This window comes from Pseudochaenichthys georgianus, chromosome 4, assembly GCF_902827115.2.
Source record: "Pseudochaenichthys georgianus chromosome 4, fPseGeo1.2, whole genome shotgun sequence".
Taxonomy (NCBI): Eukaryota; Metazoa; Chordata; class Actinopteri; order Perciformes; family Channichthyidae; genus Pseudochaenichthys; species Pseudochaenichthys georgianus.
Genome location: NC_047506.1, coordinates 40,468,869 through 40,489,262, shown reverse-complemented (window position 1 = coordinate 40,489,262; position 20,394 = coordinate 40,468,869). Strand labels below are relative to the sequence as shown.

The 20,394-nt window shown below is 41.2% G+C and overlaps 1 protein-coding gene across 8 annotated transcripts in view; it reads left to right on the top strand.

Moving 5' to 3' along the window:
• The window catches only part of mcf2l2 (MCF.2 cell line derived transforming sequence-like 2), a 175,616-nt gene that overhangs the window by 10,778 nt on the left and 144,444 nt on the right, over positions 1–20,394 (top strand). Inside the window, exon 1 of one of the 8 annotated variants that reach the window (XM_034080618.2) lies at positions 4,520–4,731. The exons of the other annotated variants lie outside the window; for them this stretch is intronic. Coding sequence (XP_033936509.1) covers positions 4,716–4,731 — 16 coding nt within the window. The 5' untranslated portion in view covers positions 4,520–4,715. Of the gene's footprint in view, positions 1–4,519; positions 4,732–20,394 lie in introns of those variants that run through there. 8 annotated transcript variants of the gene reach the window in all.

Genomic DNA, 20,394 nt, shown 5'->3' with positions numbered 1-20,394 from the left:
TGAGTTGTTATGATATTGTTTACTGTGGGCTATATGAAGATGGACACAATTAAAAACATGTTATTTGTTTAAATTAAAATATAATAAAGGAAAGTGAAACTAAATGGCTGTTCACCCTCCTGTTCACTACCAACCTGAATCCTAATAAGCATGATTGTATGAAACTATTTGAATAAATACTTTATGCAGTATATGCATAAAAAAGCCCAGTGTGCTCTGATTGGTCGGGACGTTGCGAGGCTCGTTGCGAAGCTCGTTGTTGCTCGCCGCTGCTGCGAGGAGCGGACAGGCTTCCGGGTCGGCGATACAGAGAGACACAGCGAAACTCATCCTGAGCACACACACACTCACAGCCGAAGTAAAAACAATAAGTGTGGCTTAATATTGAGAAAGAAAAAGGTTTATAACGCTGTGAGAATGGGTCTGCGGAGAGCATTTCTCCGCCATCCCAACTCGTCTATTACCAGCGTTCAGGGAGCTCTATGCAAGTCAATGGGACTCCCTGTTAGTTAGCCAAGGGGTCCTGGTGTGTGAGGTGCTCCAAGGATTGGTCCATTTGGGCACAGACAGGTCTTTTCTGTGTTAGTTTTACTCGCTACAGGGTGTACTTTGAGGGTTTGTGACTCTGCAGACCGTTTACATGCAGAAAAAGCTTCATAACACACAAGGGGGCGGGTAATAACCAGAAAAGCATGACATGGGCCCTTTAAATGTTGCGGCCACAAGGAATGGGCCACATTATCTCCTTTCCTTTTGTAAAGGATTGTCTGGGGTATCCTAAGCTAAAGGAGATAACCAGGGAAGCATTGAAGCTCCTCTCCTATCATCTGGAGAATTCAAACAGCTCATGGCTGACACTCAAGTACTTCCAGGTCATAAATGATTCTAAAATTAGACTTTTCTAATAGTCCACATGACTCTGAGACTACAACTGATTCATCGTTTGTGCACCTCTTCAATAACATCATGGGAAATGTCTAGAAACAAAAGCCAGTCAGTCAGATCTGGAGCAAGAGGAAGCTCTCCGATGTAGCTCCAGATGTTTGGCTGACTTTAATTCATCACGAATAACCCGATCTCTCTGTGCTCATGTAAACAGCATGATGGCCATGTAGAGTCAGTGTGTTTTACTGGAGCCTCAGTTCGATAAGAGATTATTTTCTGAGTTCTTTAACTTCGGTACTCTCTCTCAAGATGGTAATGTGCATTATGTTTTAATTATACTTCTTATCATTCAGAAGCTTGTTGTGTGTGTTTATGTTTTACTGAGTGCTTATAGGCCATTTCCATCCCAGTATTCAGTTAACTATTTATTTTCTATGCACATTACATAGACTAGCTAATATTCTACCTACTGCTTGGGACTTTGAGTCTTCAAAATGTCCAATGTCACAGACTGGGACTTACTTTAGAGTCAGTTGTATTTACATTCAGTAGGACTTGTTATGATTCAATGTGAAAGAGTAGATTGCTCAATAAATAGTGGTCACTTCACCACCTCTCTTGACATCTAGGCGCTTGAGAGCGAGTCAGAGGCAGAACACAGGGACAGTGGAGAGAGGTCCGTTGCTGAGGTGAGTGATGAAAGGGAAATTACAGTGTAGAGTCAATTGTGATGTGGACTCTCATCCCAGAATGTTAAGGAAATCAGTGGGGATATTGAACAGGAACAATTTCAGTCAAGGGGCATCATATGGCCAATATAGACAGAAGAGCAACATTTAAGTCAATGATACCATTCCTAGGTGAACTTAACATCTGTATGGAGTCAGATCAGTCTCAATATTAATAAATGTTCACAGAAGGATTCACAAATGTATTTTGCGATTTATATATAAATGACTCTCCACAACAATATCTCTCAATGCACTCACAAATATTTATTGTTGTATATAAATGTACAAAAAATGGGCATTTAAACTGCTTTTTATTAATTCAAAGACGGCTCTGAATTAATAATCAAATATGTTTCCTTTCTTTACTACTGGATGAAATTACAAAATGTACCCATCATTTTCCTGATGCTAGTATAGCCACATAAAAGTATCAAACCACCTGTTAAAATGCACCACAATACAGGAAATCTATTTTTTTTTCGTGGGGGGGGGGGATCCCCAAACTCCCCGTTAAAAATGTCCCCCCCACATTCAGGATGCTTCCTACGCCCATGAACCTGTAACAACGGAGAACATTGACAATACACAGTACATTTTCACCTATTCTTCCTTCTCTGTGTTCTTTAAAGAGCCTGTGACACGAGTTTCCCCCATCATCCAAACCCATCAATTTGAGTAAATATTGTCCCCTTGAAAACCGTTACTGAACTGATTTGGGATATTTGTACTTTGATAACCATTAATCTGCCTTCAATGTTGACCATTTTCTGGATCTTCTCGGGGATTCTTCAAATCCCGCCAAATGATGGGTGACGTCATTGCGGGCACAGCGCTCCAGCTGCACCGTCCAGGATCCCAGCATCTGCATGTAAACGCACGACGGCGCACACAGCAGCAAGCTCAGACAGCGATGACAGTTTAATTTTGAACGTGTCTGAGAGCTCATATGAGGCTGAAGGATCGGTTTATGTTGTATCTGTTAGAAGTTTAGGAATGAGGTGCGTCAATATGGGCGATCATATGGTCATGTAGCCAGTGGTGGACTGGGACTAAAAATCATCCCGAGACTCTCGACCGGCCCACTTCGGTACCGCTAGTACATTGTCAACGGGGGGAGTGGGGGATGTGCTATTGACTTATCCGACCGGCCCACTTCGGTACCGGCCCATCGGGATTCGTCCCGATAGCCAGTCCGCCACTGCACCCAGCCCACGTAAACTGTCAACGGGGGGAGCCTCGCTGCGGGGAAACGGTGGACCTAGTGTCCCGATCGGAGTGGGAATAATAATAATAATAATCCGTGCATTTTATCCATTAATTTACCAACATTGTGGTAAAAAAAACACACGTTTAATCCATGTTGGTGTACTACAACTACAAAAAGCATCGGTTTGTTTTCTCATCAGGAAATGCAGACCGGCTCAAACAAACGATCATCATCCTCACGATCATTTAATGTATCATATGTTCGCCGAATTGACATGAGAGCACTAATAAATGTAGTTTCATCCACTTGAGTTTACAACTACAAAAATAATCGATTTGTTTTTATATCACATCCTACGGGAGGAAATTCAGCAGCTCCGATCTTCACCACAATCATTTATGTTTATGTTCACCGAATTGACATGAAAGCACTGACAAATATGAATATACTGTAGTCAACTTCATTAACACGTTATTAGCGTGCCTAAAATCAGTAATTCACCATTTCTACGCATGACAACACACTTTGTCCGTGTTTGGCTCTCTCGCCGCACAGTGAAGCGTTCCCGCATTGACGTCACTTCCGGCTTCCCCCAAAACTTTAAAATGAGTCGAAGGAATTTCCCCGCGATGTTCGAAATTATTGATATTTAACGGAAAGGTATCGCACCTTCTTTTTTAAACTGACGGTTCAAGATTACTAGTAGCCCAACAGTTGTTGGGAGGCTGTCACAGGCTCTTTAAAGCGTATGTCCGGAGCTACATTAAATGTATAATGTATTATACATTCATCATGGCAAGATGCTTCTAGTGCACAACAGTACAGACTGCTGTTTCCACAACATGGTCAGTGCTGACAAGTGAGACACATGAATAAAAAGGACAAAGGGTTGTTTATATAAAACTAGCGAAAAGGAAAGAATGAGTAAAACAGAAGGAAAAGTGGAGGAGATGAACTTGAGGAAAAGAGGAAAGAGAGAACAAATGGAATGTGGAGGTCCTTCTCATTCTCCCTCATAAAACTATACTATAAAATGGAAAAAGCCCTTAGAAGAGATACAGCAGAGAGAGAGGAGGGGGAGGAGACAGGGAAGCATGTATGGGGAAAGGGAAGTCTCGGCTGCCTGATGGGAGCATTGTTGAGGATATTTGTGTAAACGTTGCTAAGAATTGAGCCGCTCAGCCGATCACAAGGCTGCCAGGAGGAGTGACACACATTCCTCTCTCCCTCACTTTCTTGCGCTCTGACACACACACACACACACACACACACACACACACACACACACACACACACACACACACACACACACACACACACACACACACACACACACACACACACACACACACACACACACACACACACACACACACACACACACACACACACACACACACACACACACACACACACACACACACACACACACACACACACTCTGACACAAACACACACACACATTCCTCTCTCCCTCACTTTCTTGCGCTCTGACACACACACACACACACACACACACACACACACACACACACACACACACACACACACACACACACACACACACACACACACACACACACACACACACACACACACACACACACACACACACACACACACACACACACACACACACACACACACACACACAGGAGGAGGGCTTCTCCTGTGACATCGAGGAAGAGCAGACAGCTCTGAAGACTGGACTGTAGTGTCACCTGTGATAGAGAGCGTGTGTGTGTGTGTGTGTGTGTGTGTGTGTGTGTGTGTGTGTGTGTGTGTGTGTGTGTGTGTGTGTGTGTGTGTGTGTGAGGTATGTTGCTGTGGACGTAGGACTGGAGTCACTGCGCTCGCCCCCCCGTCCATGTGGATTGTTTCAGAGCAGCAGCATGGGATCAGTAATGTGTAAGTGATGGACATTTTGATAGCTTTCACGGTGTTACACATGTTGACATAATCTGTTACTAATACAAGTTAAGGATCAGCTTCTGGAACACTTCGGGACACGATGTACTGTTTGTTTGCATGGTACCACTTTGGCTTTGCCCCTCATGACAGAATGACGATAGGATCCACTAGAAGTGAATTGGACCTGTTTTAGCCAGAGACGTTGGCTGTTACCAGTGGCTGTTATCATGGTCTGTTTTTGTGCTGAAAGAATTATTAAGTAAATGTAGCAATACTACTTTTTAAACTGATATTCTAAGTTAGAAGTCCTGCATTGAATAGCTTACTTAAGTACAAGTAAAAAAGTATTGGCATTAAAATATACACATTTATTTACTGGATCATGATAATTGATGCTTCAATGTGTTTATCAAAGCTGGTAAAGGTTGAGCCAATTGTAATGACTTTAGATAGTGTGGCTGGAAATATTGACTTGTAATTTTGTGTCACTATGTTAATTTATTTGTTTATTTATGTTTTGTTTCAGCTAGTAATTTGAATCTGTAAAGTAATAACGCTGTTCTGAAATGTGGAGTAAGAAGACAATATCTGTCTCAAAATGTAGTAGAATAAGTAGCGTAAAAGGAAACCACTAGCTTAACATTTTGGAGTAAATATACTTCATAACATTTCTCAATATTGATAACAGCAAGCTGTAGGAGCAAATAAGTATATTTATTTGTGTCTCAAGTGTGTTTTTGTCATTTATTTGCAGTACATGGACTACAGCAGTGTTCATATGTTAATGCAATACTAAAATATAAGAAATAGCTGGGTAGAGTGTTCATTTCACCAAAGTGAGTCACAGTATTATCCATAGTAAAATATTGTTATTTATTTCTTGACTATATTTTGTATTATTGAGCTGAACAAAAAAACTATAGTTAACAAACAAATCTAAAATATGTACTTATACGCCACGGTTGTGTCTAGATTTTAATTTATTATTTTTAGGCATTTTCAGCTTTAGTAAAGGGACTGTTTACTGATACTGTATTTGGAAACATACTGCAAGGAAAATAAAAAAAAACACTCAAAACTAAATTATTTTCTTTTACGGAAAATAAATCCAGTAAAAAAAAAAGTTTTACAAATGTCCACTGTAATCCCTGATATAATCATAACACATTTGCAGAGGTGCAGAAAACAACCAACAAACTAAGATATACCCCATGAAGAAGAACAAATAACTAAATTCTTAATTGTGTGGCATTCTACTCTGTCTCCTTCGATTTATTTGTTACATTCTGCAGCTAGGCACAAATCATTTCACTATTAATTGTGTGTATGATTATTTAAGTCACGAAAAGAAAACATTTTAAAAACATTTTAATTTAAGTAAAGATCAAAAGTAACAGTGTTTAGAGCAGGGGTGTCAAACTCAATTTCATCGCGGGCCACATCAGCATTATGGTTGCACTCAAAGGGCCGGTTGTAACTTTAAGACTATATAAAAATACATATATAAATATATCATATATATAAAATAATGTACATCATTGCCTCGGCATTGGATTATCATCGGATAGGGTAATAACTTCATAATTAACTACGTCTGAAAGCAGAAGTCTAGGGCAAATAATTGCAAGTCTTTTCAGTGCGTATGTCCCAAAATGATTTAAAAAGAAAAGCCACATTCTGGAGAAAAAAGAAATAGAAATGACATTTTGAAATACAAATCTAATTCTGAGAAAAAGGAATTCTATGAAAAAATGCATATTTTGAAGAAAAAAAGGCACATTTTGAGAAAAAAGTCATATTTGAGATGCATTGTGGGACATGTAGTTTATGGGCAACGTGCTTCTGTAACCGTATAATAAACATATTATATTCTTTGCAAGCTCTTGTGGCCAAGTTGTGGGGCCACATAAAATGAAGCCGCGGGCCGAATGTGGCCCCCGGGCCTTGAGTTTGACACCCCTGGTTTAGAGCATAGCTACATTTCTCCTAACAAGGTTCCATATAGGAAACCTGGGGCTTTAAGGGCAGTTTCATTCTCCATTTTATATTCCAGCCTTGCTATACATTTGCTTTGTCCTGTACATTTGTATTGGATAGGTGAGAAGAATATATAGCCATTTTCACAATATGAGTTTTAAAAGCAGTTTCATGTTAGTGTATTGCAAAAGTGTTTCTTTACATCATCTGTGCTCTGGGAGAACAAATGATGACCAAAGGTTTGGGTACTCACAGCTTCAACTGCACTGTCTCTCTAAATAACTTCAGGCATTGGGATATTTATTTTGGTGGCACCTTGATGCTTTTTGATGTTTCTCCTGGATCCTTCATTTGTATATACGTATGTTCACATCTTTTTTTATTTGGCATTTTGTCATATTTTTCAAACTGAAAACACCACATCTATTGTGCGACAGACCCCTACAGTGTCACATTTCCTGGGTCATTGTGGGGAATCGTTGGGACTTTTCCCCTGTGCTTTAGGTCTAAGGACAGAGTGTGACGCATGCTGTTCACACTGTCTCTCTCACAGCAGGTCAAAGTTGTTTGTGGCACTCACACAGGCAGGCATATGCAAATGTCCTGTAATAGGCTTAACTTTCTAACACAGAGATTATGACGGAGAGGCAGGCAGAAAGGTGGAGGCTCCTTGATGTCTCAAGTAGCAGTGCTGTGTTTGTGTAAGGGACAGCAGAATCATGTTGGAACATGGATTATTGTCTGCTGCAGAGGCATGATGGGTAGATAGGCCCACTCACCCAGATTATGTTAGCTTGAGGTTTGAGTTAGCGGAGATGGACGTTGTAGGCAGGCTGCGACGCAAGAGCATTGTGTCTCGCTGTCCACGCTGTGGTAAATATGGACCAGCCTACTCCACCATACGGATCTCCACCGCTGAGATGGAGTCTTACCACCACTTTGTGGGGGTGTGTAAGGAGACTGAGTCAACCACACTAAGAAGTATGTCTACCAATTACCTACATCCTCATTCCATGCTTACCCTTAACATGTGTAATGTTTTACTGTCTGTATCTCACTTTAGTCTGAGTTTAGAAAATGCATCACAAATGTACTTTCACATGAAAGATCAGAGCAGTGTCACAGTTGTGTTGCAATGGAGTAGTGCAGTAATGACGTATTGTTGTAGGCCGACCGGGAAGTTAGCATCGCAAGGGCTACCCCAACAAAGCAATGGGATTTCGGTAGATTACAGAAAATAAGATCCATGGCAAACACACGTTTATGATACCGATCGCCAGTAGTTAGCCAATTTTTAATCTATTGATTCGTGTTCACCAACCCGATTTTCCCCTTTTTTTCGTGTTGCACAGCACGATTTTAAAAGCAATGTATTTCTACTGGTAATGTGTTATATCTCTCACAGGCTCCGCCCTCTACTGGACTATATGGGTACTATCTTACCCCCGCAAGCATTCTCCCACTGAGACTTCTATAGACGTAGCCGGCCCTGGGCGGGCCTACTTGAATGCGCGCGCATCACACCGTATAAAAGGAGGCCTCGCCTCCTGACTATCATCCTACACCTCTCTTCAGCGAGCGGAATAGGACAGACAGTGCCCGAGTAGAGGGCTCCGCCTGTGCTAATATTACAAGGGTTACACTACGTAACCCGACGTTATATCTCTCACAGGCTCCGCCCTCTACTGGACTCTATGGGTACAGTGGGTGGAGCCGCGATGTATACGCGCACTGTCATCCAACAATATTCCACCCTACTGACCCTGACCGGCTATTATGGTCAGCAGCTGCTTCTCCTTTAACCCGGTTGTAACCGAGGATAAATCTGGGCTGTGGCTGACAGAGCACGCCCTGCTGCGCTTATCTCGCAAAAAGTAGAACGGAAGCTGTGAGGTTCATAAAAACATGTTCTTACTCAATATCAAGCCACAATTATTGCTTTTATTTTAAATCGTATAATTTCAGACTTTTGTTGTCGTCTGTGAGGAAAAGAAATGGCGCTCAGAGCCTCAGCATACTGAAATCTGTATTTTTTAAATCCTTTTTTCCTTCTAATTTGTTATTCTTTTCAAAATAACACACTGTTATTTACTCACCAATAACACACAATTATCCTTGCTTTTATTTATTGGTTTAATTCCATAATCTCGGGCTTTTTTGGCGTCCGTCAGGAACTGAATTTCAAAATAAAAATAACCGGAAACAGACGTAGGCCTCTAGGAGTTTAGGATGGCCGAAGACACTACACTACCCATAATCCCCAGCTATCATTTAGGACTACTGTCCCCGTGATTAATATTCAAGCTCTGGGATTGGATGTTGGAGTGGCAGTGCGCCAAGGTTACGCCTAGCGTCAAACAGCTGTTTGAAATGGAACGAAACCACGCCAGACTATCCAAAACTGGAATCGAACGCCCCTCCAGAACTACACATGCTGGCTATTGTGTTTCGCAAAATGTTCTATGGGACGTCTCTACTGAACGTTTTCGTTTTTCCCACAATTAGAAGTTGCCAGTATTAAACACATTGGTGTTATCAAATGTAAAACATATAATTAATAAATGGGTGAAAATCGCTTGTGTCCATAATGCGCTGCACGATATTTAAAAAAAAAAACCTGCGATATATATTGCTGTTTTTTTAACTATATTTAACCGGATGAAGGTATTGTCCTCCTGTGCCTCACACATTTTTTACCGGTGTTTTGATGGTCTGCAAACTAGCGGGGCGGGGCCTGTTGTGATCTGATCAAGAATGATTGTAATTGGTGGTTTGCTGTGCATGTCACTCACTCAACATGACATGAGAGGGGAAGTTTTCCTTTTGTAGCAAGCAGCTAAATAATTGTAACATGACGTGTTTGAGTTAATTCACCTACTTAAGTACTGAGCCTGTTTTTCAGGTCTCAGGCTAGAAAATGACATTCCCAGAACAAATGACCATATCTTCACTTCTAAAAGTGTTAAATTAATAATTTTTTCTCTCAAAGTAATGATAAACCTGTGAGTTGGATGTAGAAAAGTCAGAATCAATATAGATGTTTTTTATTTTAAAGAAAATTCAGATTGAACATCCAAAAATTATTTTTTACTTATAGTGAAAACTACCCTTGGATGATGGGTTAGTAGACTAAAAGCTTTAGGAATCCAAAGTACAACATATAATAAGTACCCTGTATCAAGATTGATGCAAAACAAGTGACATTTGACCTTTTTAGAGAGGTTTAGCACAAAAAAACACTTCTGGGGTCATTTGGGTGGATTTTCCATATCTCTGGCCCCCCTTGGTATATTTTGACGAATTAAATCTCTTTATAACCGCTAGAGCCAATGGAATCGAGGGGAAGTTCTACACACACCAACACGAGAACAAATAAGGAGTGAGAGTGACGCGTAGCCAAAACCGGAAGCTGCATACACTCTGGTGGCCACCATTAGCAGCTAACTTTTGTGCTCCGATTTTTACATTAAAATGGAATTATGGATTATAAACAATTGCTTCAAAGCCACAGATACATTATTAACCTATGGATCAACCGATTCAGCCGCGTTTCTTCTTGTTTTAATGCCATTGAACAAGTCTTTTGATCAGATTGACAGCTACGGTGAGACGATCTCCCGTAAAAGCTCCGTAAAGGTACGTGTTGTGATGTCTGTTTGCTTCCCCTGTCGCGAGATCGGAATATAGAATAAAAAAAAAAAAGTACATATCCTCTTTTTTTTACATATCATTTTTTTTACATATTGTAACGCAATACATGATTGTCGCTAAAAGCCTTGTCCCCTCATTACAATAAAATATAGAAATTAATTGATTAATTTAAATAACAATTCTAAAAATTCATCTGATACTCCTCCGATTCGCGCCAACATTGACGTTACTGTGTCAGCTTTCATAATAATAACAGTTTGCTGTGCTTGCTAGCTATAGCGACCGACTTCATAAGGTGAATATTTTTGTCTAAAAATGTCTGAAAAACGTAAAGGAGATGACAGCTCATCTGCAATCAAAAATAAAATGAGGACCTACCTAGAGCGCTATCTTAACTTCGGTTTCATGGAGGGAACGGACATAACCCGCCCAGAGTGTGTGATATGCAGAGAGAAGCTAGCCAACGAAAGCATGAAACCCAGCAAAATGAAGAGACACCAACAGACCATGCACCCAGGCTTGATCGGGACTTTTTCATAAAGAAACAACACCTTGCAAAGGCAAACAAGCCAATGGATATTAGAACAGCGTTTGTTAGGGCTGGCAGCGATGCACAGAAGGCCACCGAGGCCTCTTTTGAATGTGCACTAATAGCAAAGGCAAAGAAACCGCACAACATTGGCGAGCAGCTCATTAAGCCAGCTTGCATTAAGATGGTTGAGAAACTGTGCGGCCCGCAGGTGGCAGAGAAGCTAAAAACTGTACCACTGTCAAACAATACAATGAAAGGCAGAATTGACAAGATGGCAAGTAACTGCGAGCTGCAGCTGCTCGAAAAGCTTGGAAAGGGGCCATTTGCCATACAACTTGATGAAACCACAATTGTAGCAGACGAGGCTGTGCTGATCGTTTATGTGCAATATATCGATGGGGAAGATTTGAAGCAGGACATTCTTATGTCAGTCAACCTTACCACTACCACCCTGGGTGAGGACATTTTTACTGCAGTGGATTCTTACCTCTCATCCCACAATCTTTGCTATGAGAATTTAGTTGCATGTTGCACAGACGGAGCTGCCTCAATGATGGGGAAAAACAAGGGATTTAACAGTCGCTTGAAAGAAAAGGCCCCACACTGCACAATATTTCACTGTGTGATACATCGCCAGGCCCTGGCCAGCAAGAAACTGTCAGAAGACCTCAGCGAAACACTCTCAACTGTTGTTAAAATAGTCAATTTCATCAAAGGTCGCCCCACCAACAAGCGTCTATTCGCAGACTTGTGCGAGGATGAAGCGCACCAAACCCTCCTCCTGCACACCGAGGTGCGCTGGCTCTCACGCGGCCGAGTGCTGGCACGCTTTGTAGAACTGAAGGAAAAAATTGAAGAGGTTCTTCAAACTCGTAACCGCGCACTGTCAGAGCAAGTGACTGAGTCATTCTGGATTAAAACAGCATACCTGGCCGACATCTTCAGTCTCTACAATGAAACAAACAAGCGTCTGCAAGGCGTGGAGTCCAACATTCTCCAATGTAAAGAGGCGCTCGATGCATTTGTGCGCAAACTGGAGTACAGGGTCGGGAAAATGGAGAGGGGGGAGCTGCAACAGTTTCCACTACTGCTGAAACAATCCCAAAACAATCCTGAAACGGTGCCTGTGTCTGTACGTCACGAGTTCATCTGCCATATGAACGCACTGCAAACGGAAATGCAATCACGGTTCGCTGACATAGACGAGTATGTCTCCAAAAAATTGTGGGTTTTAGATCCCTTTATTGCCAAAGTTGAGGATGTGGAATACCTGGATTGCGAAGATGAGCTCACCGACATCCAAGCTGACTCGCTGTCAAAGAAATACTTCCAGGAAAAAGCATTTTAAAAGTTTTGGATTGTCAAAGGACCAAGCCTCGCTCCAAAGCTCACACTGCATGCCACGACCAGGATTATACTCCCATTCAGTACGACATATCTATCAGAAACAGCCTTCAGCGCACTTTTTGCCATCAAAACAAAAGCACGCAACACACTGGACGTTCACAACGACTTTAGACTGGCTGTCACTCACATTACACCGGACATTCCATCCCTGGCTGCGGGCGTGTAAGCCCAAGGTTCACATTAATGAACCTACTTGAACCTCGTCTTCTCTCTGCTACCATGGCAGACAAGCATTTGATTTACCTGCTTAATATGCCAGTTTTTCATTTTTGTTTTATACAGGCCTATGCCACCATATTACCATTTTTTTATTAGACATAGTCTATTCTTTTGAAGCGTCCTGTTCTTCGACATTTGAAATAAATATGATGCATATATTTGCAAGTTAGTAGCTAATACACTGTCTAATACAAAGACAGAAATATATCATTTTTTCTTTAATAGAAATGTTTCTTCTGCGCGTAAAGTGTCCGTTTCAGTTGGATTATTTGTCACAGTTCCTCCGATCAGATCGGTCTCCTCCATTTTGTAGATTATTTACGATTTTTGAATCCACATAAACACATCGCCAAAATCCGGCTTACTTTGAGCATGCTGCCAAACAGAAGTTAAATCCATTTCTCACTTATTCTGACAATGTACTTTTTTTAGTTTTCTTTTTGTGCTTTGCCAAACGCCACTGTGTCAAGTGTCCTAGTTGGGTTGCCATACGGAGTTGTCCAGTATGGCAGACCATCTCGCACATGCGCAGTACAGATCGGGCAGGGGGGCAGATCGGCAACAGCGATAATTAAAGTTTCAAAGTTTTGGGGGGTCGCAAATTCCAACAGCAGTCATTTGGGGGGGGTCCTGGGTGAAAAAGGTTGGGAACCCCTGCCTTAAAGCAGACTTTAGTTACACCTGAGTACAATTCAGGGAAGGTGATTGTCAAGTGCCAACAATCAGGATAGATATTTGATAGTTGGTGCTTGAAGACTAAATATTTATCTGCAGATCCCTATAAAGTATATACATTACTCGTTATTCTCTACAAATAGTTCATTAAAAACTGTATATAATTGCTATTTTGGACATCCCTTTTCAAGATTTCAATATTACTCTAAACGTGTAATAACGTGCTTTAACCAGTAGGAGGTATGGGTTAAAAACATAGGTTAAAAAGCTGTCAAGTTTACAGTGTTAACAAAATAAAATATACTGCTGTTTCTGGTTTAGTTTACAACGGATATATTCTGTTATTGTTTTGATATTTTTAACACAAAAGCGATGGAAAAACCCCACAGCAACACAGAAAAGATGGTCTTAACATGAGTAGTTAATATAAAACAATAATATCAAAACAAATTATTACTACTAACTTTATTGTGAAATTACAACAGAACGGTAAAAGAATAGTTTCCGGTCTATTTTAAATAAAGAACTACGACAGATGTGTAATATTTACAATGCATTCATGTGATGACTTTCAAAGAGTAAAGCAAGCACTGCTGAATAAAGTATGATTTATCTTTTACGAAACGTTTTTTTCATATGGAATGCAGTTGGAGGTCAACCAATCACAGAGCTTGAGGCAACGTGGAACAATAGCTGAGGATTCTGGGTAATGTCGTGTCTTCGGTCATCCTCCTAAACTGAACACATATTTGTTTCTCCGAATCAAAGGGGAAAATTACAAAAGCATTGCACACAACTTAAACCAATCAATGTTGTGTAATCAACAAGGATAATCTGGTATTTTTGAGTTGATGAGTCGTGCAGATATCACTGTAAAATCAATCGACAGTAAGGAGAATACTTACTTCCGGGGTAAAATCCTCCGTTATCCAATGGGAATGGATGCAATGGATGCTCTCCGTAATACAATAAAGGGGACATGATCAAATCGGAATATCATGTTCTTTTAAAAAACGTTAACTAAAGGGAACAATCTATTTGACATAGCTGAAGCTCTGGCCTTCCTTAAAAACGAACTAATTTAATAAAAATCACAGTTGTATTACACACAATGCACTGTTTTTTTAGAACAAAAATTCGTAACTAATGCACCATAATACATTCTGACAAAAAATAAAAATTATTATGAATACAAATAAAATAAAAGAAGCCTCCCGTGAGTTACTACAAGCTATAAAGTAGATTTTAAAAACGTTTTATTGAATAAAAGCTCACTGCAGGCCGTTGTAGAAATGCGTGTGTGCACCACGACAAAAGAGCCTCATTCACTTTACATTGGGGTTGTTTGCGTGGTGCAGACACGTAAATGTAACAAAGTTCGTGAGTCCACCACGCAATGCAGTGTTAAGGAGTCGTGGTGGAGTCACGCATTCTGGTGAGATCAGGTTGGACCTGCTCTATCGAAATCAGTCGCATTGACCCGAAGACACATTTTGAGTTGTATACACTGCTGGAAAGAGGAGATTCCTAGCTTTCTAATGATATCAGGATTGTTTTTGTACTCCAAATATTAAGCAAAATATGTCACATTATATAATGACTGTCACCGAGTCATCATTTTGAGAAAAAGGCCTTCAAAGTTTTCTCTTCTCTGGAATCCATCGATCTGATTGATCGCAGAGCAAATTATCAAAATACTACGGAGGGAAGATATTTTCGTTTGGATTACTGGTCTGGGGGAAGCACGCGAGTGTGTGTGTGTATATGTGTGTGTGTGTGTTTGGGTAATGTTGTGTATGTGTGTATTGTGTTCAGGGCTGGACTGGCCATCTGGCATACCGGCCATTTTCCCGGTGGGCCGACGTGCCTTTTGGGACGACGCCTCTTTTTTTTCTGAAGTCCCGGCCCATAAGGGTAGATTGGCCCTCTGTTTAAATGTTTTTAGTAATTGACACTGGGCCGGCCCAATCAAATCTTTAATCACCTCCCCCTTCGGGCCGCTCGGTGTGCATCATTAAATCACGCCCCCAGGAGGTGAGCCGGCCGAAGCCAAACTGCCTTTTTTTTTGAGAAAAAAAAGTTCGAGCCAGGAACAACCAGGCCGAGTCGGGCTGAGTATTTTAAACTACAGAGAGAATCACTGGCAAGGGGGCTACAACTACAACAAGATGAACATATTTGACCGTGATTTAATTGTAATACACGTTTCAAAATGATGCCGAAGTAACAACATACTGATACCGGTTAGTAAAAACCATGAATTAATGCTTTGACAAGTCTGCAGACAGACGGCAGGCGAAAAACCCTTTTAAAATGCGTGATTTCTAAATGGAGCTTGGCTAAGCTAACATTATATATGCTCCGACCGTCCACACTCACAACAACGGCCTATAGAGACATAAATAAACCAGCGACTGTATTCGCCATGACACAGGCAGTCTGTGGTTTGTATTTGTTTAACTTTTGTCTAGTTTCTGAACAGATATGAGGAGCTGTGAGCTCTGAGTGCTAAGAGCTAACGGCTGTGTTGTTTCTCTGGGGCGCTCATTGAAGATGACGTCACGGCTTCGCCTACACTGCGTTACTATAGTAACTACCCCAGTTCCTAAACTATAATGGAAGCGCAGCATTAAAGTGAGCCGGGCCTAATAATTCCTAACCAAACCGAGCGAGACCTGCAGTGGAAACGCGCCATAATAAGACAAATATTATAAGAGAAACATTCATTAGCCTACAAGCAGGGGCGGATCTACCGGGGTGGCATGGGGTGGCAACTGCCACCCTAAACAATAGCCTTGCCACCCCAGCTGCCAACCCAGTTGGCATCTTTGTTTTGAAAGAAAAGTTGTGGCTCATCGGACATTTATGAGAGAAAGTCTCTAATGTCCGAGTGCAAGTGAATGCAGCACAAGATGCACGTCATGTAACTAGGGATGCACTATAATTATCGGCCCGATAATTATCGGTCCGATATTAGGAATTATGACGTCATCCCGATAAACCCGATACCAGTATTAATAGCCCCGATAATATACAATATATTTGTTGGGTAAAAAAAAGAAAAAAGTACTGTGGTGTGGGTGGATTGGGATGAGGGGCGCTTGTTTTTCACTCGGCTCCTCCCGTTTTGCCAGTACTGTGGTATTAGTGGTTTAGGAAGAGGGGAGTTCTTCACAAATCCAGCGCTCCCTAATACTTCGAACCTGATCAGTCACCTGAAACATCGCCATCGCTACGATGGTGTGTTAAAAGCGTACAAAGACAATAATACAATACAAAGTGTGTGTGTGTGTGTGTGTGTGTGTGCGCACGCGCGCGTTGGAGCTACAGTATGTGCAACTCAAGGCATATGCTCGAACCGGAGCTGCCTGGACGCTGCAATCATGTTGTGCACTATCCGTGCTTAGTGTGCTGACTTCTCGTACAATGTCCCACTGTCTGGCTTCCTGCATAAAGTCAAGTGCTCGGCGCAGTTGTGGCGAAATGTCGCTCCTCTGTTTTCATTTAAACAGCTCCTTATATCCGTTAGCGCAGCTAGCTAGCTAGCACCAGATGCTAACAACAACAATGCACGTAAGGTCTCTCTCTCGCTCGCTCGGGCCACACATACACACACCCTCCAGATGGCCAGTCGGTGCCTGCCGGTGAGCGTGCAAGTGTGGTCTGCCACAAGCGGGCGGCAGGAGCGGGGCTGTCAGCATCAGCTTGTAGATGGTATTTTAAACTCGATGCGCTCTGAAACTACGGGGCGGCCAAGGAAAAAAATACACATGCGTTAATCGCATTAAAATAATTAGTGGCGTAAATCTTTTTTTATTATCGGTTATCGGTATCGGTCTTGAGAAGCAGGAAGTTATCGGTATCGGTTTCAAAAACCCAATAACGTGCATCCCTACATGTAACCCCTCCCCCGGTCCTGGTGCGAGAGTGGAAATATGATTGGTGGCGAATTCACTTGAACGGGGAACGGCGCAAAACGAGAAGCCTTTCGGACCCAAGCACTGAAGGAATGAGGTAGTTGCAGTCTACAATGACAAAACACACTACAGCTGTTGATCTTAATACGTTTGTGAGGCGTTTTTGCTGAGTAATTGCCGCATTCAGCTGTAATTGAAATGCCAACTTGATGCTCTGCTCACGGATGACTCGATGAGAATAACAAACTGTTAAGATGATGACCTTGTATGCGTGTATATATTTTTTTCTTTGAGGGGGTCTGCCCCCAAAAAACAGTTTTAAGTCCTGAAAAAGTAAAATAAGACGGTATGTAAAACTACACTGCCCAGCCAACAGAAAGTAACCACTTTGATTTAACTAGGCCAGTAGGTAAGGACCTTCCACTGGATAATAACTGCAGCGATGTATATGTTTTAGCTGAATACACGTTTAACCCTAACTGATGCAGTTAGTCACTTCTTTAATGTTTGTTCTCTCTGATGTAAAGTCAAGGTTGTAATTGTATATCAATAATGATATCATTACTTGTTTTTCAAATTTGAAGGAGGGTGAGCAAGCATCTTGATGAACATTCATCATTAACTCCTCCAAAAAATATAGTTTATTCAATAATATATGAATATGTGAATCATAACAGTTCTTCACTATATCTGTAAAGCGTCTTTGAGCACCTGTAAAAACGCTAACAAATTAAATCTATTATTATTATTATTATTTATTAACAGTGATTGACAGCTGATAGGAATAATATGATTGTTAATAGTATCATATTCATTCAGACAAACATCGATGAGACAGTTAATTCATGTACTTATTGCAGCAGTCTGCATAGATTTGGTTCCCCTGCTGGTCTAAGAGTGAGACAAACTCATTCAGTTATTGTTCAGTTAAAATTCAATAAATTACGTCTGCCACCTTATATGTAAGGCTTTACTGATGTGCCACAATAATATCACCTATGTGATTGAGTTAAAATATTAATATTGTGGCTTTCCAAGTTAACATTGATTGTAGGGGTGTAACGGTTCACAAACATTTCGGTTCGGTATGTACCACGTTTTTAGGTCACGGTTCGGTTCGGTACGTTTTCGGTACAGCAGAAAAAATTATCACAAAACATTAAAACAAATTGTTTAATTATTATTAAACTGTGACTAATGTATTCAAATAAATACAAAATATAGTAAAATAAACATTAAGGTGCAGCATTTCGATGAACTGAAATAATCTGTATTTGAACTGTACGGTCTAAGCAGCCAGCTTGACATTAGGACTTGCTTGTCATTGTTGTTTAAAGAAAGATGAACTTGTCCACATTGCTTGCTGAAAGGGCAGATCTGCTGGCACTAGCAATATCTCCTGCTGTGGAGAACACCCTCTCTAGGGACAGAGGCAGCAGATACAGCCAGGTAGCGCTTTGCTAACATGGCAACATAAGGATATTTGGCATTTGTAATAGCTTTGGCTCGGTCTGAACTTTCTGCGAGTGGTGGAGGCTTACATGCTAGTGGGAGTTGGGTTTGCACTTCAGTCTTTTTTCTTTTGGTACCGGGTACTTTATCTGCGTTCGCCATTTCGCCATTTCCTCAAATTACTGACTACATTTGAACGCATCCCTGTGACCAGCTCTCATAGTATGCCTCTCGTCCAATGAAATGACTTGGTCGCTCTGTGATATATACCTGAGATTACTTCCAGAAAGTTGTTCATGTTCTCAATTTTTTACGTTTAACGTACATTTTCAACGCTCAAGTTCATAAAGAGCCGACTCAGAAGCAGTCTGTCAGAGAACAAGCTGGAGACTTTTTTGTTGATGGCCACTGAGAAAGACATCCTCATGGCATTGGACTCCGACGTGGTCATTGATAGGGTTGCTGAGAAGAGTGACTTATTGAGAAAGATGCTTTTGTAGCTTAATAAGGTGAGCTTAAGTAAATAAAATGATTAAGAAAATTCTCATTGATTAGCCAGCTCTGTTTTCTTAAATCCTGAACTTCACCCTCTCTTTGACAGGATGCCATCACTTGCCTTTTAAAGGATTCATCCAAAGAGGTCACCTGCATCCTTTTTGACTCTCCCAAAGCCCCCCAACCACACACACACACACACACACACACACACACACACACACACACACACACACACACACACACACACACACACACACACACACACACACACACACACACACACACACACACACACACACACACACACACACACACACACACACACACACACACACACACACACACACACACACACACACACACACACACACACACACACACACACACACACACACACACACACACACACACACCCCGAGGAATGGACGCTGGACATAGTGCTCCTCTCCACAACAAGCATTCATTTGAGTTATTTCAGTCTAGTATATAAGTTACTTTGTGTGTACAGTATATATATACAGTATATATCTTGCTAGTTGTATACTTTTGTAATTTATGTGGGATTTCTGTCAAATGTTGCTTCAACTCCCTTAATTTAAATCTGTCTCTTTCAAACCTATTCTCAGGAAAAAAAATAAAGACAGTGGATAGTATTTTTGGTTAAGCCTGTGTTCCTTCAGTTCTGTGTGCTGTGAGGTTCTGAGAAACCAGCCGCCTAAGACTTGCACTATAGCCCCTTGCGTGCGTCAATCAATCAATCAATCAATCAATCAATCAATCAATCAATCAATCAATCAATCAATCAATCAATCAATCAATCACATTTTATTTATATAGCCCAATATCACAAATTACAATTTGTCTCAGAGGGCTTCACAGTGTGTACAGGTACGACATCCTCTGTCCTTAGACCCTTGCAGCGCTCAAGGAAAAACTCCCCAAAACAGACTCCACAATTAACAGTGGAAAGTAGGAAGAAACCTCTGTGAGTGCAACAGAAGAGGGATCTCTCTCCCAGGATGGACAGACGTGCAATAGGTGTCGTGTGTACAGATGAAAAAGGCAATACAATTACAGCGATTAAAAAAAGGATGGAACAATTTAATGAAAGCGTCAATGTATATAAAAAAGATGCCGTCGACTCACCCTGTAGACTCATCTGGTCCTATCTCTATTGTGTTGTCATAGAAAGGGGAGGCAGTGCACTATAGGGCCCCCCCCCCCCCTAAATTCACTAGAAGTCATCAGTTAAGGGGTTATTTTTAAAACTTTTCTTCTGGGAGGGGCACACCCCCCCAGACCTATTAGTGCTCGGTCACTGTTCGCTTTGTG